This window comes from Phyllostomus discolor, chromosome 8 (assembly GCF_004126475.2).
Source record: "Phyllostomus discolor isolate MPI-MPIP mPhyDis1 chromosome 8, mPhyDis1.pri.v3, whole genome shotgun sequence".
In the NCBI taxonomy this organism is placed as follows: domain Eukaryota; kingdom Metazoa; phylum Chordata; class Mammalia; order Chiroptera; family Phyllostomidae; genus Phyllostomus; species Phyllostomus discolor.
The window spans coordinates 26500691-26522527 of record NC_040910.2 but is presented as its reverse complement, the minus strand read 5'-3'; the positions used below and the strand labels follow the sequence as shown (position 1 = coordinate 26522527).

Here is a 21837-nt window from a genome sequence, read left to right as displayed (position 1 = left end):
GGCTCCTCTCCTTTCCCGTCCGGTCACTGACACTATTCTCCTGCTTGGTGTTTGTTCTTTGCAGGGGGGTTATTTCCCAGGGGCGCCGATCAAGAATACAGTGCATTTCGGGTAGGGATGGTTCAGTTTTCCACTTCGGAGTTCAGGCTGACACCGCACATCGACAATTTGGAGGTAGCAAACAGCTTCGCAGTCACCAATGCTTGTAAGTAATGAATATTCATGTCTTTCAGGTGCCGCACGCCGAAAGCCAGTGAGTGTGGGTGCGGGTTGGTGTGTGCGTCTTTCAGTGTGTCAGTGTGTGCGTGTTAGTGACTGTACACGCGCGTGCGTGTGACAGCGTAGGGAGAAAGTGGCTGCAATCTCGGGGACCCCCGTTGTTTGGGGAGTGGAGGGGTTAGGAGGGAGCCAAAGACATTGAAGAGTGTGCGCACTAGAGAGATGGAGAGGTGGGAGTTGGAGCTGGGGAGCTTCCTTAGGGAGGTCTAGTTTAGCTTGAGTGCTTAAATAGAAGCTCTCCCTGCCCCTTCCTTACCCCACGTTAAATGCCTGGTAGCACCCTGTCCACAGAGAACACGCTGTTCCCCAGGGCGCGCCGTCGGGCTTTTAGATAGATCCCAGGGGGGCACTGCCAGAGCGCGGCCCCGTGCCTGCAGCCCGGGGTTTAGGTCTGCAGGATCTGCAGGCCAGCTCACGTTCACTCTGCAGACCCGGTGAACCCTAGGTTACCCTCCTGGACCGGTCAAGTAGTTAAATGGTTCCGGAGTTGGGCTGGAGCTGTTACATAACGCCCACCGGAGGGGCGCGGTGCGGAGCGGTGGGAGCGCGGAGCGAGGCTGACGCAGGCCCCGGGAGACCCGGCCGCTGAGCGATGGAGCGGGGGCTTGTCGATTTCTCGCCGCTCCGTGGAGCTTCAGTCTGCAGTTGATGGGGGCTATTCTGCCAGCGGGGGGCAGTCGGCTCGCCGGCCGGGGCGCTTAGTTCTCAGGTGGCAGGCTCCGGCAAGGGCAGCAGAAGAAACGGACCTCAAAGCAGTGGGATCCGGCCGACTTGGAAAACCTGAAGTCGCTGATCAGCCATTTTAGTCTTTGCAGTTAGTTGTCCATTATAAGCCCCATCACTCTACGTGGTGGTGTGGCACACGCGATGAAGCTTTCTTAAGGCTGCAAAGTTAGAGAATCGAAGCAATTAAGTCTCTAAAAGGCTCAATGGAAAGGCTCCCCGGCGCTGGTCCCGGCGCTCCCACCCACGCGCCCGCGTGGGCTGTGCGGCGCGGTCACTGTACCTTTCTGCCCTCTCCCAGCAGCTGCCACCATGTTCCTGCCGGCTGCGCTGGGGGGACGCTTCCCTGCTTCGACGATTTCAGTTTGTGTTTCATATTAACAGTTTGGAGGGGAGGGGGGTGCAGATGGTTCGCCTCCCACTTTGGCTCCAGTGTAAAGGAGCGAGCGGAAAATTACCACAGGGAAAAAAAAAAAGCCCAACTGCTATCTTCCCACAATAGACAACTGGTACCATCCCATTTCCCCGTATTAACCCCCAATCATGTATTCGATCGGGTTAGCTCGATTTTCGTATCAGGAGTATCATCGACTCATTTTGAAACCACGGTCCCCTGGACGAATGAAGAAATGAAACAATTTTCTTTGCTAGAGCAGGGTCATGATGATGGTCCTATTAGATTAGGTGCGTGCAATTAAATTGTTTTTTAAAGAACCTATTTAAGAAGGTTTCAGTGCTACATGTTTTCTTTAGAAATGCTGATACCAAGTGAGAAAAGAAACGTGGGAGGGGACAGGAGAAGGAGGGGGAAGAGAGGGGAAGAGAGGGGGAGAGAGAGAGAGACTTTTAAAGTGGATTTGTAGCTTTAAAAAATCTCCATAAAAGAATATAAGTACATTTGGAAAATTTATGTGCACATATATATATTCTCCTGTAATTTAATTTTTAAGGATTTTATACTTGACCTATTAACCTACCAAATCTAGATTATTCATTTGATTTGCTATCAAGTTTCCAGTTTTTTCCTGAATTTTGACTGACATCCAATTGCACTAAGTATCTCACTGAATGCAATTATATACTAGTGTGAAAATGCTTTGAAAAGTAATAAACCTAAGGCTTTGAAAAGTAATAAACCTATGATTACTGGAAGTATGTAAATTTTGAAAACGAGTTGAAAGTAATTGACAGCTCTGCTCTTTGAAAGTGGTCCTATGACTGAGAAGTTGACTCATTGGTGAAAATAGTGAGAAGGCCTGACAGAGAAAATAGCAGATATGTACACTGAACAAAATGAATATTCCCTGAGTTCAACAAATGTTGAATCACTCTTGGAGTTTTGTGAAGATTAAAGGTTATGATTAGTTTTGGTAACTGATTTAGGTCCTCAGTCTCAATATTTTTAATACAAGTTTTATTGAAATAAGATATGCAGAAAGCAATGTAAATATATTAACATATATTTACTCCAGGAACTTCCACAGAACGATACACCCATGTAATAAGGACATGGATTTCTTTTAAACGCACAATTTGTGGGACCACACTCCCGAGAAACTTAGATGAAAATCACACCTTCATTTTGCATAGATTTTTTTTTGTTTTGCTAAGAAAACAATGCTGAATTTAGAATGTATATGTCTCCAGATCCCCAAATTGTTCCCCCATAGATTATTATTGTAGGACACTAAAACAAATGATGGGAGGAACTGAATTCATTTTCAAGGTTTCCACGTGGGACTTCAGAATCATGGCATTTGAAATACCCATGTCATAAATAGACTTACTGATTGCTAAGGAGAACTGTGAGGCACTGTTACAGAAGAGAGCTCATTGGACAGAATTTTCTGGAGTTGACATTAACTCACGGACTAGGCAAATCATGCAACATTTCTGTGGCTCAGCTTCTTCATTCTTTCATGAATTTCACAATCTGGAGTTTGTAAAATGAAATGGAGTGTTTGTATCCTTATTCATTTTATTTTTTCATGAGCAACAGAAAATATCAAAATAGTTTAACTGCTTTCAGAGAGAGAGATGCTTATGTCAACTACAATTACAAAGTCAAAGGTGAAGAAGTGAATGGAAATCTCTAATATCAAATTTGTCAAGATCAATCTTGATCATTTAAATCCCTCTCAAGGTTTTTCTGTGGTGCTCTGCCTTTGCTTTCTTGCCTTTTCAGTCAGGGAATCCATGATTCTTTCCTATATGAAACGGAAGCAGCAGCATCAAATGTGTTGATAGCTAGTACCAAAACGACTTTCTCTCGTTTCTTCCAGAAATCTAAAGTCTGCTCTTAAACTCCATTATTAAAACATGTGCCATCAGTCAATGTTCATAAAGTAGCTCATTCCTCCTCCTAATTAAACCGTAACAATCGCACTCAATATGTAAATTTCAATTTACATATTAAGAAAGTGGAGTTTTATACTTTACTAATTTCAAAATAGAAAAGATATTTGTTTGCTAATTTAATTTTGTTACTGAGATGAGGGAACTGAGTTGGAAATGCCGAGGTTGACAACAACTTAAGAATCCAGCAAGATCTACTGAGTGGGTTAAGGTTATGCAAACGAAATGAAGTCATTATATTCTGAACTGAGAAAAATGACTGTGCATTGCACTGCACTCCCACATCCTTCTCTTTCACAGTCACAGTGGGATAATGCAAGCACCTATTTGTTCCCATTTGTTTCCATGGGTACCTGAGGAAATAAAGACACAGTTCCCATTTCTTTCTCTCTCTCCCTTCCTCTTTCCCCCTCACTCCCTCTATCCTTTCCTCTTTCCCTTTCTTTTTAGGCACAAATAATACTAAGATTTAATTTTTTTCTGAAGCCTGTTTCAATATAAATCTTCATTATGAGAAAATACAAACCATAAAACTAGGAAAAAAAGAACAGAACAGTATCTGAGCATCCGATTGTTCAACAGTTGAAACCAGAGAGGAGCCTCAAGAATTCTTTTCACCCCCTCTCTTCTTCCCTCCCTTTTATATTTATTGAATGCCTTTGTCAGAGACTGAATGAATACTTTTCTTATATTAATTCATTTTTTGCAACTTTTCCCTCCTATGCTCTTTTGGATAGTGTTCAAGGGTTCGTAGGCCTTGATGTCTTCTGTGTGCACTGGCCGCTGTGGTCTTGTCTAGGAGCCTTACTGTGTGGATGTGAAGATGGCCTCCTAGTTCTTAAACAAAAGCAGTTGATGGCAGTAATTCAAAATTTTAGTGAAAATAATTAATTTGATATTGCATATGTGCTTATTGTATACTGCTAACAAATCAATAGCAGATTTTAGAAAAATATTAAATAGTTTTTGCATTTTATAAATTTCAATAAGCTTTAATGCTGTGCTCATTACCAAAACTTGTTTAAAATAAAACTGTCTAAACGGGCTGCAAACATGATTTGATCCCATAACATTTGGGAATTAAAAATATTAAGTATTAAATTTCCAGTTCAAAATCTTCCTATTTAATTCATGAATGACTTTGACAAATGGCCATTAGTCTATTTAAAAATAATTTAATAATTTTGCCTTTCAATTCCATAAAAGTAAATAATAAAATATTAAATGTAAAGAAATAGCTGATAAAAATCTACTTTTTCTCTAAGCCAGTAGATGGTGATGTTGGAGAAAACATTGCTCTTTCATAAAACTGTTGCGCACACTGAATACCTCTTGAAACACTGCAAACAAATTTATTTAGGAAAAAATTAAAAATATAAATTGTGTCTCCTTTGAAAAAATCACTTAAAGTGTTTGAAAGATAATTCTTTATGCCTTTTAAAATAGATTATCTTAAATATTCTTGTAAAGTTGGTTTATAAAGGCATTTGGAAACGGTACTGACTGTAAATGCTCAGTTTTTTAGCCTTGATTCACCGAACCGTATGGATTCCCCCAGTTTACTCCAGTGAATTGTACATTATAATTTGATACATTTCTATGTATTCCATATGCTAAAAATAAAAATGGTCATGAAGGACTATTTTTGAGAGAAAAATATAATTCTCCAGATATTTAAAATGTGTACTTCTTATCATTGGGTTTTAGTCATGAATTATTGAGATTATGTATCTGTGTTCCTCTAATCAGTTAATATTTGCTAAACCTTCATTAGACTTTGTATCAATGCAACTTCATGTGTGTGTGTATATATATATGTACACATGTAATGGGGGTATGTATATAAACATATTCATAATATGTGTACATAGACATATATATGTAATATGTGTATGCATATAAACATATAATATGTGTCTAGTCTAGTTATAGTCATAATTACAGGTTATATATACAGTTATAGTTCGGATAGGTTATCATGTTTTGGCATTTTTGTTGAGATAATTACTAAAATCTGGAGTTACCCACTTAAAGATATGCAAAATTTTGATAAAATCACAATAACTTGGATGTTTTTAAGCAACGATGAGAATTCATGGTGTGAAGGAAACCATGAACACATGCACCAGAACACAACACCTTACAACGCGATGGTGTAAATATTCAGCTATATTTAACTGGCGGTTCAAAGCAAGAATAGCTATTTGTAAGAATAATTTGTCATTGGATTTTTGTAAACGTTCATATTTCACTTATCACAAGAGAATTTCAAGAAAATAATACATTATACCAAATAGTAAACAAAGAATGGCATTGGTTGGAATATTTGTTTTTAGGGAAAGAGAAACTAAATAAAAATTACCATATGAAACTAAAGTGGCTAATGTTAGTACGAATTTATTCTTATGCTATTCTTTTTTCAGGTCTTGCAGGAAAGGCTCAAGACACAGAGCATTTCCATTTCATATCAAGCCTTTAAAATGATAGGGTCATTGCATTGTGACCTTAAGATCATACAATGCTGGTTCATGCCCAGATCTTGGAACTTTTCTTAATCTCTTCCAATAATACTTGAAAATTTTTAGAACTTGCTCGAGTACCCCAAATTTTAAGAAAGGCTCAAAAAGAGCAGTTGCTTCCTAATTATTCCAGTATGCTTTACTTTATAATTGAGTTTCCAAAGAGTATGCATTTCTTCCCCTCTCTTCTTCCTCCTTTTCTTTCTCCCTCTCAGAAAAGAGTCAACACCCTGACTGGTGTGGCTCAGGGGCTTGGGCGGTGTACTGCAAAGCGAGAGGTCACCATTTGAATTCCTGGTCAGGGAACATGTCTGGGTTGTGGGCCAGGTCCTGTTCGGGAGTATGTGGGAGGCAGCTAATAGGTATTTCTCTTGCATGTCAGTGTTTCTCTTCCTCTCTGCCTCCCTCCCTTCCCCTTTCTCTAAAAATAAATAAATAAAATCTTTGTTAAAAAAGTAGATAGTACTGTATCTGTACCACAAATGCTATTATAGCAAATGCTATTATAGCAAACATCTAAATGGATGTACAGAACAATTTTTTAAAAAGTCAGGAGAGGATACATTTTACAGAACTAAAATATTATATTTAAATATTTTATTGGGATGTTAACACTATGGATTAATATATTTCCTTTAAAAAACTGAATTCTACAGAAGATAATTCAGACATGATTATATTAGTTTTTTTGTTATGGCAATTTTCAGTCAAAATTTCTGAAGTTTTCTCTAATGATCTGAATAACTAATTGCCAAACCTGTTATATGACTATTTGTCTTCGATGAAAAAAAATTAGTTGTTGAAGTCAAAATTCCAAAATGACCCACTACTTAAATTTTTTTCAAACAGGAAAATGTTTTTAAATATCAAATGTTTTTCAAACAGGTTTTACTGATTTGGATGAAAAATAAATGTGGTTCTCATAATGGTGTTGATTAGGAATTTAACTTGTGTGATTTTTCAGTGTTCAATTTAAAGTATGTTGTCATTTTTTACCATTTTGATTCACAGAATGAAAACAATTTAAAGACGACTTGGAGAATGAAAAATGTGAACTTCTCAAAGGCAGGATCCTGCCATTGTTGCTTGTGTAGCTGTTGCAAGCCCTTGCCCAGGTCCCAGTGCACTGAGGCCCTGAATGATTATTTATCTATCAAACACATTAAATGTTACAGATGTTCTTATTATAAAGTTGTGCTTTTGGAAGCCACATTCTTTTTGCTTTTGCTCTACATTTAGATTTCAAAGGAAACAATTTATATGGTATCTGCCTCGTCCTATTTACAGAAAGGTGTCGTACAGTGCTCATTTTCATCTGCAAGCTGGATACGTTCAGTTATTATCTTTATCCCTAAAGCCACACTGCTTTATATTAAAATGATTTTATTAAAATATGCATAATATGCATTTTAAAGGATTTATAAATGTTGGGAGATGATGCAAAAGCCAGGTTGCAAGTGACTAGAATACAAGAATTTATTATAAAGGCCCAGGTAGCTATGAGTGTGTTTAGCTTCCATTTTAGTTTTGGATTATCCACAAAATGTGTGAATGGCAACAAAATTGTCATAGCCTGCCTTCTCCCACCCCAGGTTATCATATAACACCATTTTCTGTGTTAATTATTTTCATGCAATTTTTTAAAGTACCAACTTATAATATATTTTTATAGAGAATATATTGAATGAGAACTTTATGGACACAGTTTCCTGACATGGGCTGATTTGCACTAATACGTATGATTTTTAATAGGCATGCCTTCCTTTTTTCTATTTTTATATGAGCAGTGTATTTCTAGCACTTATTTCCCAACTTAGTTTTGTACTATATTCATTCTATTGATAACTTCCTTCAGCAAAAGCCCCCAATTACAGCTCTATTATAGCTCTATTTTGTATACATTGATTAACATATTATAGAAAAATTGTCCAATATGCTTACTACTAATTTTTAGTCTAGCATTAAGAAAGTTTTGAAATTTAGAATCTTGATCTTCAACTGAACAGAACAAAGAGGCTTGAGAAATATGGGGGTTATTACAGTAAGGAAATTTGTTAGTAGATTGTTTTAATTTTTATATCTCTTCACATTTCTCAAACAAATGACATAGATGCCCCTTACAGCTTTACTATTTAGATTGTTCATCAAAAGTTTAATATATAGTATATTTATGGGTATGTTATGTTAATACCACAGTTTCCTGATTATCTTAGTATTTAAAATATAAATACAAACTGGGTTGAATTGAGATATGCCTAAATTTTAATGTGTCTTTGAATGGGGCATGATATTTTTACAGCACTTATTTATCCTTTGTGTAAAATTGATTACAAACCATAAATCCTACAATACTCACTTGTTTTATAGCCCTTTGATACATTCACTCTGATTGAATTTCAGTGAACCTCAAAAGGTGCCCCTTTAATGCAAATTTTTTTAGTCTAATCTGTCTAAATGCCCAATTATATTGATGGAAATGTTAGGAATGTGTTTATATACACTGAATATACTCTGTGCTTGTTATTAAAATGTACTGAAATATTGCCTGATTCTTCATCCCTATAACGAAATACAGCCCTATCAATCACTTCTAACTTTGGCATGAATTTAATTGAAACTTAATTAATGGATATAAGAAACATTTTTCCCAGTCCATAAACCTTTTGCAGCTAACACTAAGGCTTTTCATTAAAATACTACTGTTTCAGATGTAGTACTCATTTTACCATTTCCCTAGCATTAGTGTTCCATCCATTGCAGTAAGAGTATGTCAGCGATTGTTATATATTTTTAATTTCTTGGGTAGGAATAAAGTGATAGAGCAAGCCTTTCAAAATAAATACTTTCAGGCCAAAGGAAAAAAATCCTTTTTTCTATTGCAGATGGAAATTGTCAGATTTCTTAAAGTGTGGGAAGGGGGCCATGGATGCAGAAAAATCTCCAAGAGGCAGGGTAACTTGGTGTACTAGTCAGACCAGTAGGAATTTGGAACTGAGAACTATTTTTCCTTTTTGTTGTTGTTGTTTTTGTTTAGGTTTGTCCTTGACTTCATGTTGTTCTTCTACAGTAGCATTGAGCTACTATAAAACAGTGAATTCTTATTATAAAATTACTTCTGACAAATAAAAATTAACTACAGTACTTCCAGAGGAAGACATGAAGGAGAAGAAGCATTATGCATCCCTTTTAGGCAAAAACACCAATTTTAGGCACTTTATCATTCCAAACTGGCAAAAAATGTTATCTTTTACAATAATAAAGTAAGATACTTTCTGAAAATTTTTGGAAAACACTGCAGATAAAAATAAGTAATATGGAACATACTACACACTTTGCATGAGGGACATAGAGTGTGTCATAATAAACTTTATGTTCTGCTTCGGGAACCTGAGACCTGTACCTGGGGAAATGGCAGCAACCCAACAACTGCTTGATGAATGCTAATAAATAAATGAGGTTTATCAGTAGAACACAGAACAATGTATCCTTTAATCTATGTTATCTGGTGGTGATATATTCTATTTCTTCACATTGGAATATTTCTTAACAACTCTAGGTATATTTAAAGTACATTAGCATGTCTTAGAAGAATGTTTAATGAAATTAATGATAACTTTAACAATATATACATTTTGTCATTAAAATTAATTATTCAAAATCATTGAAGGATAATTTGAAACTGAACTGCAGAACACAGTGAAAACTTTCAACCTGAAGCATAAGGACTAGAAAGTGTAAGGTGATCATTTTTGTCAGTAAAGTTGAAAATATTTTCATACACATTTTTTTTTAAGATTTTATTTATTGAGCCCTGGCTGGCGTAGCTCAGTGGATTGAGCGCGGGCTGGGAACCAAAGTGTCCCAGGTTCGATTCCCAGCCAAGATACATGCCTGGGTTGCAGGCCATAACCCCAGCAACCGCACATTGATATCTCTCTCTCTCTCTCTCTCTCTCTCTCCCCACCCCCTTCGCTCTCTAAAAATAAATAAATGAAATCTTTAAAAAAAAAAGATTTTATTTATTATTTATTTTTAGAGAGGGAAGGGAGGGAGAGAGAGAGGGGGGAGAGAGAGAGAGAGAGAGAGAGAGAGAGAGAGAGAGAGAGAGAGAGAGAGAGAGAGAGAGAGAAACAACAATGTGCGGTTGCTGGGGGTCATGGCCTACAACCCAGGAATGTACCCTGGCTGGGAATCGAACCTGGGACACTTTGGTTCCCAGTCCGTGCTCAATCCACTGAGCTACGCCAGCCAGGGCTTCATATACATTTTAGTAGTTCTAATTTGTAACCTTTTAAACATATACTTCAAGGGCTTCATGTAAGCTGTCTGTTGTGAGTTACAGATATTTAAAGGAACTATCTTTTTTATTTTTCTAAATTATATTTTATTGGTTATGCTGTTACAGTTGCTCTGATTTTCCCCTTTTCCCCCTTTCTACCCAACACCCTTCATTCCTTCAGTCAATCCCCTCACCACTGTTCATGTTCATGGGTCATGCATTTAAGTTCTTTGGCTACTCCATTTCCTATATTGTACTTTACATCCCCATGGCTATTCTGTAACTACCTTTTTGTATTTCTTAATCCCCTCACCTCTTCACCCATTCCCCTACACCCCTCCCTCATCTGGCAACCATCAAAATGTACTCTCCATTTCCACGATACTGTCTCTGTTCTTCTTGTTTGCTTCGTCTGATTTTTAAATTCAAATTGAATTTTTAAATTCAATTGTTGATAGATATATATTTTTGCTATTTTATTGTTTATAGTTTTGATCTACCTTTTCTTAAATAAGTCCCTTTAACGTTTCATATAATAATGGTTTAGTGATGATGAACTTTAGTCTTTTCTTGTCTGGGAAGCTCTTTATCTGCCCTTCAATTCTAAATGGCAGCTTCACTGGGAACAGCAATCTTGGCTGTATGTCCCTGCTTTTTGTGATTTTGAATATTTCTTGCCAATCCCTTCTAGCCTGCAAAGTTTCTTTTGAGAAATCAGCTGACAGTCTTATGGGAACTCCACTGTAGTTCATTTCTCTTGCTGCTTTTAAGATTCTCTATCTTAACCTTTGGCATTTTAATTATGATGTGTCTTGGAGTGAGCTTCTTTGCATCCATCTTGCTTGGGATTCTCTGTGCCTCCTGGATTGCACATCTGTTTCCTTCACCAAATCGGGGAACTTTTATTTCATTATTTTTTCAAATAGATTTCCAATTTCTTGCTCTTTTTCATCTCCTTCGGGCACCCCTATGATGTAAATGTTGGACCTTTTGAAGTTGTCCCAGAGACTGCTTATACTATCCTAATTCTTTTGGATTCTTCTTTTCTTCTTCTTGTACTGATTGTTTGTTTTTTGCTTCCTTATGTTCAAAATCATTGATTTGATTCTCAGTTTCATCGACTCCACTTTTGGATCCCTATAAATTGTTCTTCATTTCATTAAGTGTATCCTTCATTTCTAACTGGGTCTTTTTTTATGCTGCTGACATCCTAATTTTCTTGAGCATTCTTATAACCAGTGTTTTGAACTCTGCATCTGATAGATTACTTATCTTCTTTCATTTAGCTCTTTTTCTTGAGTTTTGATCTGTTCTTTCATTGTCTCCTCATTTTGGCAGCCTTGCTGTGTTTGCTTCTATGTTTTTTTTGTAGAGCTGCTTTGACTCTCTGCCTTGGTAGTGTGGTTTAATGTAGTAGGTGTCCTGTAGGTATTGCCTATGCCACCATCTTGACAGGAAAACCTGGGATTATTTGTTTTTAATGATCCAGTTACCACAGAAATAGCAATTCTAGAGTGAGAAGAGGGCTCCCCTTTAAAAAAATCATCTCTTCTTATTACAAAGCTTTGTCAAAGAAAGTTCCAGAAGTGACCATCTTTAGGGGTAGTAGGAAAGACATGTGCTTTACTCATTTTTCTGGAATGATACATTTCAATTTATGTTAATTTTTTTCTTTATTCATGTCTTGAAATTTTGAGGAAAAATATCAATCTTGTTTTTAATTTATGTATGAAATGGAGATATTGAGATCTATAATTCCCAAGCATTTCCACAGTTTACAGCTTTTTTGTCTGTTTACCATTTTTTAAAGTTTTTATTTGTTTACAATGTTATTACTAATTTATATTTGGAGTGGAAATTTTAGGAACAGAGACAATAATTTAGAGGATTTATCGAGAAGCTTTATAGTTTTAGTTATTTGATGCACAGGATCATAAACCCTCATTTTTATATCTCAGACAAGTCAAGAATTGCCATTTTAATAGTAAAAATGGAGGTGTTTTGTCTATGAAAATATGAAACCTTGATTCATTGCAGTTTAAAGACCTCATATTCCAAGAGGCAGAACAGCATTGGTTAGGACTTGGAACTGAACTTGCAACTGAATTCTAGTCATACTGTTAAATGCACGACATGGATAAATTGCTTACTCTAAGTATTCAATTGTCACCTTTGTAAAAGGGAATCATATATTACAGGATTGTTTTGAAGCTACACAATACGTAGGAAACACTATGTACTATGCTTGACCCATCTAAGTGCACAAAAATTAGTGAACTTTTATTACTTCTTGTATTAGGAACTTTGGATAGTTTTAATAAGTACTTGGTAGGAGAGGCAGAAAATGCATTTCTAGTTTCTTGCTGGAGTCTTTTCTACTGTATACCAGTGTAGCACATATAGTGACAAAGAAGAGAATAATGCAATTAACCACTTATAATTTTGCTCAGTGCCCTAAGGTACGAGAGTGAATTTTAAAGCTGAGGTGCTGAAACTGGAGTAGTACCACGTCTCCCCTTTGTCTAATATCACTTACATTTAGGATGTTGAACAATTTTGGAACTCTTTTATCCCTGGTAGATCTTTCAAGCACATAATTAAGATAGTTTAACACTTTGTTCAACTCTGCACATTCTAGGTTCCTAATGTTAATTTCACTTAATTAATTGAATTGTATTTATTTAAATGAAAAGAAGTTAAGAGAACACAGGCTTTGAAATCAGGCCAATATGGGTTTGAATATGATTAGTAGCATTATAACCCAAAGAATTTTTTCCCTTTTTTTTTTTACACTGAGGCTGTTTTCTCATCCTGCTTGTTAATATTATTGGGAATTTAAGTGAGAAAATAAATATCTTGATTAATTTGTCATAAATGAGCTAAATGCTTCCCTTTTTTCTTATGTCTCATCCTTTTGAACTAAATAGCATGCTTGGAACAGTGGAGAAGAATAAAATGGAAATCCTTGTCTTCAGAGAGCTTATGTATTTGCTAGCTTTATATATATGTATAACTTTTATCTTTTAAAAACACTTTCAAACCTGCTTGGTTTTCAATGTAACTCTGTGACGTTTATAGGATAAATCCTATTATTATATCCATTTTCCAGATGGAAAAACAGAAATTTGAGTTGTTCAAAGCTATTATAAATTTGTGGAGGAATTCTCGTCTTGAAACCACGTCTGCTGCTTCCGAGGCAAGAGACGTTTCCCAGTCTCAGCAGTGCAGCTAGTGTGTGAGAGTGAGCAGATATGGATTGAAATTAGGGCTCCAGCATTTACCGGTTGTGTTACTTTGTATATATATCAGTAAAATGTTCTAATTCTTTTACTTGCCCTGTAAAAGGGGGACCATTATCATACCTGCCTCATAATGTAATTGTCAGATTTAGAAGATTAATAATTGACCAATATAATATAGCGATTAATGTTGCTAATTTCAGTGAGTCCAGTTCTCCTGGGTGCATATTAGTCACATATACTTAGTTTCATGCTTTTAGATTAATGAAAGAGCAGGTGACTAAGAAAAGATAACATAGCTCTCTATTAAATTTTTCAATTATTAAGTTTTTATAATATAACGACTGAAGGCAATACTAGAGCCTGGGGTTTTCTTTTATTGTCATTTTCATGTAACTTTAATATACACATTTTACAAGAATTGTAGTGTATTCTTCCTTGGCTGGTGTGGCTCAGTGGACTGAATGTGAACCAAAAGGCCTCCAGTTTGATTCCCAGTGAGGGCACATGCCTAGGTCGTTGGCCAGGTCTCCAGTTGGGGGCTTGTTAGAGGCAACCAACTGACATCTCCTGCATTGATGTTTCTCTCTCTCTCTCCTTCCCTTCCCCTCAAATAAATAAATAAAATCTTCAAAAAAAGGGAATTTTAGTGTATTCTTCATCCAGAAATTACCTTCCCAAATGTCTATAGATAAAAAGTAAGAACTGAAAATCATGAATAAGTTTAAAAAATATAAATTGTGGTTGCCATTAAGTATGACAATCTGATACTGTTAACATTTCCACCATCAATACACTTGAGCCAGAAATTAATGGTACATGTCTCCCATGGATAGAGTGATATTAAGCATGGAACATCTTGCTGCTGGTTGGTTGGGCCATTGTAATCATTTTCACAAGTTTCTAGCCTAGAGTAAATAGGGAGGATTTCTTTTCCTGTGTCTATCCTGTTGGAAACATCTCATAGGTTTGAAAAATTTTGGAATACTTACTTACCCAGAGATGACTTCCTTTGAAGAATGGAAAGACACTTTTTGAGGGGATGTAACCCTTGACAATGAGTAAAAATAAGGAAGTCTTATGAATGAGCTAATTTTTTTCTTTGTTTATAAACGATGTACTGCCTCATTCTGTATTGACTTTCATTATTCTGATGCTACCTCATATTGCAGTTAACAGCACATGTGAGCTCTTTGATGTAGTGTAGTAAAAATTTGGGTCAAAATTATTCTTTTAAGCAGGGGCTTTTTAACTTTCCAGCATCTCTGCACCAAACTGGAAGAAGAAGACTTGCCTTGGGACACACATTAATCACATTGACACATGTAACCACAAAATAATCTCATAATGTTTTAAGTAAATTTATGATTTTTTGCTGGGCTGCATTCACAGCCATACTAGGTTGGACAACCATGAGAGCAAATCCACATATACAAGATAAGTTATGTTTACTAACTTTGGATGTGGGCCTGAGATGTATATATTGGACAAAAGTGAAATATTTGTCTTTAAAATATTCAAGTCTGTGTTCTTTGTATGCATTTATCACAGGGTTTTCTTCTTTCTTTACTTCTTTCCTCAAACTTTTTCTAGGTACCTGTTATATGCCAATCCGTTTGCTAATGTCTGAGGTGACAATATGATAAGGTTTCTGTATTGGAAATTATTCATGCATGCAAAATCTTTTTTCTTTTTTATGGTAGAGGTATAAGTAGTTAATCTAGGTCAGCTAGTAGCTTCTAGATGATTTTCTTATTGTTTGAATGTTTAGTAAAGTCATTTTTTCTAGTTCATTTATAAATATTATCTTATACCTTGGAACTAGGTATGAATCAAAGTATCCTTGTAACAGTGTAAATGCAGAGGTGGTAATTCCGAAAACTGTAGAGAAAACATAAAAAAATGTCTTGATGGAAGATGAAAAATCATTGTGTTATATACAAACATAGAATATAAGTTGAAAACTGGGTGGCTAAATGAAGAACTAGGCATCTTAACAGTAATGTGAAGTGCAGATCTTACAAATATAATTTAATTTTTGAACCAATTTGGAGATAACAATTATATTTTATTCTGTACAATTTTCTTTTTTTCCCCTGCCAAAAGTTATTCAATTTAGTTTCAACTGTCATAGGCTGAAGAAATTTCTGAATGATTTTAAAGTAAATTAATTTGATGTAGACTGTATTATTTAATTATAATAAATACTATTTTTAAAAAGTTTTTTTATTTTTTTAAAGATTTTATTTTTTTAATTTATTTTTAGAGAGGGAGGGGAGGGAGATAGAGAGAAACAGAAACTTCAGTGTGCGGTTGCTGGGGGTATGGCCTGCAACCCAGTCATGTGCCCTGACTGGGAATCGAACCTGCGATGCTTTGGTTCGCAGCTCGTACTCAATCCACTGAGCTACTCCAGCCAAGGCAATAAATACTATTTTAACTTGTTGCTGAAGAAGCAAGTTGCAAGTTTTGCAATAGTATGCTTTATAAAATATTAACAAATATTGATGCAGATCGCTATCTTGAATAATGTAAAAGACACTAAAACCTTACTGGGTCCCTTATAATGTTAAAATAGGTCTTATATAATTGAAATTTTGATTATTATAGCAGTTTGAAAATTTCAGGTGGAAAGTCACGACCCTTTGAAAAAAAAGGATTTAGTTTTAACATATATAAAATATACAAGCAAAATATTTGTTAATAACATTTGGTATTGTGGGTGATTTAAAACTTAAAACATGCAGAAGTTAGAATTTAGATACTTAAGGATTTTATATTTTGAGTTTTAAAATCATGATGAAAATAACTCATGGATATGATATTTTTAAGCACTACAAAACAGGAATAACATATTATGCCTTTTCTCCTCCAATTCCACTTCTCTCAGATAATAATTATCAATGTTTCCTAGAAATACTAGTATAATAAACACACTGTTTTTTTCAAATTTTGATTGTTTCCTACTTAACATGAATTGTATCACTTCATTTATCTGCACAGAGTTTCTGCTTTCTTTGTAATTAAGACACAGTATTTGTTGTTATTTAGCTTGTCTCTTGTTGGTGACAGTTTCCATCTTTTTCTATTTATTTTAATAATGTCTATAGATAAGTTTGCAGAATAGATTTCTATGAATGGAATAATCGAGTCAAATGGTGTTTGCATTTAAATTTTTTTCTAAATGTTCAAAAAAGTTATGTGACCTTACAATCATATGTAGTATATGATTATGCCTATGTCCACCTACTCTCACTAGTAGTATACAATATTAAACTGTTTAAAGCTTTACCATCGGTATGTAATTGCTTAAATTTATAGTGATCAGTATTAACTAATGTCAAATGTTTCTTAACATGTTATTTGCCTTTGTGTGTGTGCATGTGTGTTCATGTACCTGTTCATAATTTGTTCAGTACACTATTGGGTTGTAGGTTTATTTACTTATAGATACACACATTTAACACATAGTCATTTTTTGTAGCTGTTATAGCCAGATTTTTGTTTTTCTTTTAACCTGGTCATGATTTTTTAGAATCATGATTTCAGCCACAATTTTTAAGAATATACATATTTCTTGCCCTGGCTGGCGTAGCTCAGTGGATTGAGCGTGGGCTGCAAACCAGGCATCGCAGGTTCGATTCCCAGTCAGGGCACATTCCTGGGTTGCAGGCCATAGCCCCCAGCAACCGCACATTGATGTTTCTCTCTCTCTCTCTCTTTCTCCCTCCCTTCTTTCTCTTAAAATAAATAAATAAAATCTTTTTAAAAAGAATATACATATTTCTTAAATTTAGAAATTGTTTATTTTATTGGCCTAGCTTTTTCTTTAAAGATTTTATTTATTTATTTTTAGAAAGAGGGGAAGGGAGGGAGCAAGAGAGGGAGAGAAACATCAATGTGTGGTTGCCTCTCATGCGCCCCTTCCTGAGAACCTGGCCCACAACCCAGGCATGTGCCCTGACTGGGAATCAAACCAGTGACCCTTTGGTTGGCAAGTCAGTGCTCAATTCACTGAACCATACCAACCAGGGCTGGCCCAGGATTTTGTGCCTTGCTGAGAAAGACTACCCCACTCAAGTTTATCTTAAAAAGCATAACCGTTTGACCTTTTATTTACTATCCATTTTGTTTTGGTTTCATAATTCAAATGAATCTTTGATTCACTTGGATTTATTTGGCATAAATACTGAGTAGGCTTATAGTTTTATTTTTTCTTCATAAAATTATCCAATTGTCACATCTCACACACACACACACACACACACACACACATACATAAATCCATCTGTCCTCATTGATTTAAAACAGATCAGGTTTTCTTCTGAAGTGAATAGTTCCTCAAGGAGTTAAAAACCAATAGGGTGTTGGCTCAGAAAGTGAAATAAACAAGATTAAAACTATTACAGTCCAAAGAATGTAAAGTTATGCAAGACACTTGTTTCCTGAGCAGTGTTATTTCTATAAATTGTGCTTTTGTGTCACTGGGGTCTCAGATCAATAAAAGAGGATGTCAGCTTTGAGCATTAACTGAGCCCGGAGGGATAAGTGAAGGGTTTTGTTATGTTTTTTGGCTTGAGTCGCAGCACTAACATCACCTAAGAGCACTGCTGGTTTTGCATATTTCTTCATCTATATCCAGGTTGAAGTAATGGGTTATGATTATGACATGGTTTTTGAATAACACTTTGCAGTTAATTCAGTGTAACAATCTGTACGTGTTCACAAATGAAATATTAAAACTAAAGACTGCAATCTGTATGCAATAAGGAGAGTTAAAGGAATTCAGATACTCATGCTTTCATTAACTAGTACATAGTTTCATTCTCAATTTATCTTAAAAACTAGTTATGTGCTCTCTATGAAGTCAAATATCGAGCTATTTATGGCATAAATTTAATTTAAACTGGAATACTAAATAAAATACTAAAATGTTACTTGTATCAATAGCTACTTTCATTTTGCCTCATGATGTGTGACACACATTGCATTTTTTTGGTCAAAATAAGAGAAATTTCTAGTTTTTTAATCAATACATTTTATGGAACTCTGAACTTAATATGGTACAGAAATGCATTTTCTAACACACTGTCTTTCCATGAGCATGAAAAGAAAGGTTTTTACTTTCACAATGATGATTTTATGAAGTGTATTTAATTAAATTTCTGCAAAAGTCTAGTCATGTATTTATGTTTTAATATATCTTTTGGTTAATATGAAAATTTTACATGCACGAAAACAAAAAAGTTATATCAGTGGAACTACAGTGTTAATAACATTTTATGCTAACACTTTTTAAAGAAGGAAATACTTTGCAAATACTGGCTTAGTCTCATTTCTTCCACCACTCAAAAAGACAGAAGAAAGCGAGTAAGGAAAAGCAATTAGGTGCCACTTTACTAAAGATAGATGAGGTACCACTAAAAAAAGGCAGTTGGGTAGCGCAGTTACAGTATCGTAATGGAGCAGGATGGAGGCAGGCTGAGAAGGCAGGTTTTTCTAAATGACTTCGTGGAACACAGACCTTGTTCTCTTTCACAGGATGATTTCTGCTTTCTTTTTGATATGTGGTCACTAGTGTTGAAACAAATATTAATATATGTCACAGTAAATTTTTGTTTTGATTTAAAACTTCAAAGTTTACATTAGCTTTTTATTTACTTTTAATTCCCTTTGACCAATTTAGATTTCCAAGCACTCGCTGATTGCCTTTGTCTCCATTTCTTTCCATTTGTATTTACTTCTGAGTTTTTTTCAATACTCTTGTGCATCATAATGTTTCTGAGGTGAATCTAGTTCAAAACACATTTATTTAATATTCCTCCAAAATTAACATAAAGACTTTCTGAAGCTCTGATTAGAATATTTTTTCCTAATAATAAAAATGATATATTAAAGTAGAAAGTCTGAAAAACACAAAGAAAAATAAAACTCATCACTGATTTTACTCAAAAAATAATAATTTGTTAATATTTATGTGTGTTCTTCTTGGGTGATTTTGTACTTAATGTCATACCTAAAACACTTTTGGATGGCAATAAAGCAATTGCAAAATTATTTTTATAGGATAATATTTATCCCCAGAATTTACTTAATTTACTTAATTTACATAATTTACCACCTATTTTTGCAGATTTTGTATGAAACCTTTTATCCATTCTAAAATATTGTTGAAAATGAAAATCATTCTGATTATGTATTTTTCCTTATTTCTGATGAGTGAAGTATAATTTTACTGTATCAAAGGCCATGAAGCATTTAATTCATAATTTCTGCTATATACTAAGGACATTTATAACAATTTTCAATTCTATTAACAATGTATGAGAAATCTAATCTAACAGATCCTCAGAATCATTGTCATTATTTTTAAGACTTTATAACATTGATAGCTAAAATTCCTTCTTGTTACATAAAATAGTTTTTCCTATTTATTACACATTTATGTTTCTTCTTTCACAAGTTGTTGATTACAATCTTTTGCCCAACTTTTACAGAAAATAGCTCTTTTTCCTTTTGGCAATGGTTTTATAAAACCTATATATTTACAACTTTCTTCTTTGCCATCTCATTCTTTTGGGGGAGTTTTCATGGCAGCAAGATAACTGAATGTTTTATATCTTTCTGATATTTTATCTTAGGTATAGGGCTTTTGAATTTTAAGCTTAGCTTAGGGCTTTTGGATGATCAATATAAGCTTCATTCTATACTCTTCACTCTAAAAACAAGCCAGGTTAAGGCTTCACGTGTATTCTAACAGATACACCACTAATGATCCCATTAAGAGTAGAATAGAGAACTCATGGGCCTGGACAAGGGTGGGGATTGATTGTGGGAGTCAGGGGACGGGCTATAGGTGAGCCAAGGGGAGAAAGTTGGAACAACTATAACTGAACAATAAATAAAGATTTAAAAAAGAGTACTCAGTAGAAAAGTATATTAAGTATATTTGATAGAAGAAACAGAACTGGAGATTTAGGGCTTTCATTGATTTATTATCAACTTTTCCTTAGCGTTTTCTTTGTTGATAATTGAGATGATTTTTAGCTTTAGAAAATGAAAGCACACTGATGAGGTGACCATAGAAATGATACATTACTGGCTGGTAGAAAGTTCAGTTCACTAAATATGTACACAATTTTCTGATGAAATTCTTGAAGATTGATTTGTAACCTTTCTTATGATAGAAGTGCTGAGGAGATTGCTAGTCTCACAATAACTCTTCAGAAGGGTTTTAATGCTTCCCTAAGAAGTATCTGTAGTTAATTCTCATTATTCACAGAAATACAATCTATGAAATCGCTGTCAACACTGGACTCGTGAATAGGGAAGCATCACTCCAGGTGAAATATAGTTAGTTTCCTGTGAGCCTCTAATCAGAACATTTTCATCAACTGATCAATACATACCTTGTTTCATTTGGGTTTCTGTTTCACAGGCTTTGTTTAACATATTTTGTGGATTCACTGATGTTGAACTCATGGTGGACAGCACGTAACTCATGCCTGAACAAGGTTGATCTCACACATGTGTTTTCTCTGTAAAGCTCATCAGAGTCCTCCTGCACTTAGGAACGCTAGACAGAACTCAGCACTCCATTTCGGAGCTGTCTTCAAACAGGAATACCACCAAGAAACGAAGTACAAAAATGCAAAGCACTTAGCACTAAACAAACTGCGAAAAAAGGCACTTGTTTACCACATGAATGCAAAACAAGAAGGCATTCTTGCCTTGTTGGATCTCAGCTGGGTGGCGTGTGTCCTGCAGGTTAGCAAATGACTGCAGAAGTGCTGCAAGTATTGACTTGGGTGTTAAAAGTAAATTTTAGTGAGTACGTGAATTTGCAAATACAAAATCTGCAGATAATAAGAATTGTCTCTATTTGATTTGAACCAGTTTTGGGAGTGCAAATTGCTTTTTATTTATTTTAGCAGTCTGATAGAATTTAAAGGTCTTTACCTTGCTTTGAAGTGTTTATAATTATCTATGCTGATAAGAAACTGACATTACTTTAAACTCTGCAGAAGGAATGAAGGGAAAAAAATAATACTTATCCCCATAAATTCAAGTTCATGATGGTGTAGCTGAAGGACAAAGCATTTTATTTATGTCTCTTTCTTTATCAAATGTCCCTGAAATAAGAGAGGTCTACAGCACTAACAAGCATTATACTCTTTTGAGGTGTGAAAGCAATACATCTTGTGAGCTGTGTTGTCCTAGGTTTTTTCCCCTATATTTTGCTCAACTTGTCCCTTGGAAGGTCAAAGTGCCCAAGAAGTTAGAGAAGCACTGATGGCTTCTGTCTGTATCTGTGCATAATGTGCACATTACTTGGCCATGTGTTGGGAGGCTTTATATGGGCTCAATGGAATCTGGGTATCATTCTGCCTCTTGTGAACATCCTCACAGAGCTGATATTAAAATAGGGTGGGTGATAATAAAC

At 35.1% G+C, this 21837-nt stretch overlaps 1 protein-coding gene across 12 annotated transcripts in view; it reads left to right on the top strand.

Moving 5' to 3' along the window:
* Positions 1-21837, top strand: part of GRIA2 (glutamate ionotropic receptor AMPA type subunit 2) — a 126931-nt gene that overhangs the window by 1175 nt on the left and 103919 nt on the right. For all 12 annotated transcript variants that reach the window (XR_004904610.1, XR_004904611.1, XM_028519221.2 and 9 more), the window contains exon 2: positions 65-205. Coding sequence is in view for 10 of the 12 variants with exons in the window: in XM_028519221.2 (XP_028375022.1) it covers positions 65-205 (141 nt within the window). In the remaining 2 variants the exon portion in view is untranslated. The remainder of the gene's footprint in view (positions 1-64; positions 206-21837) is intronic.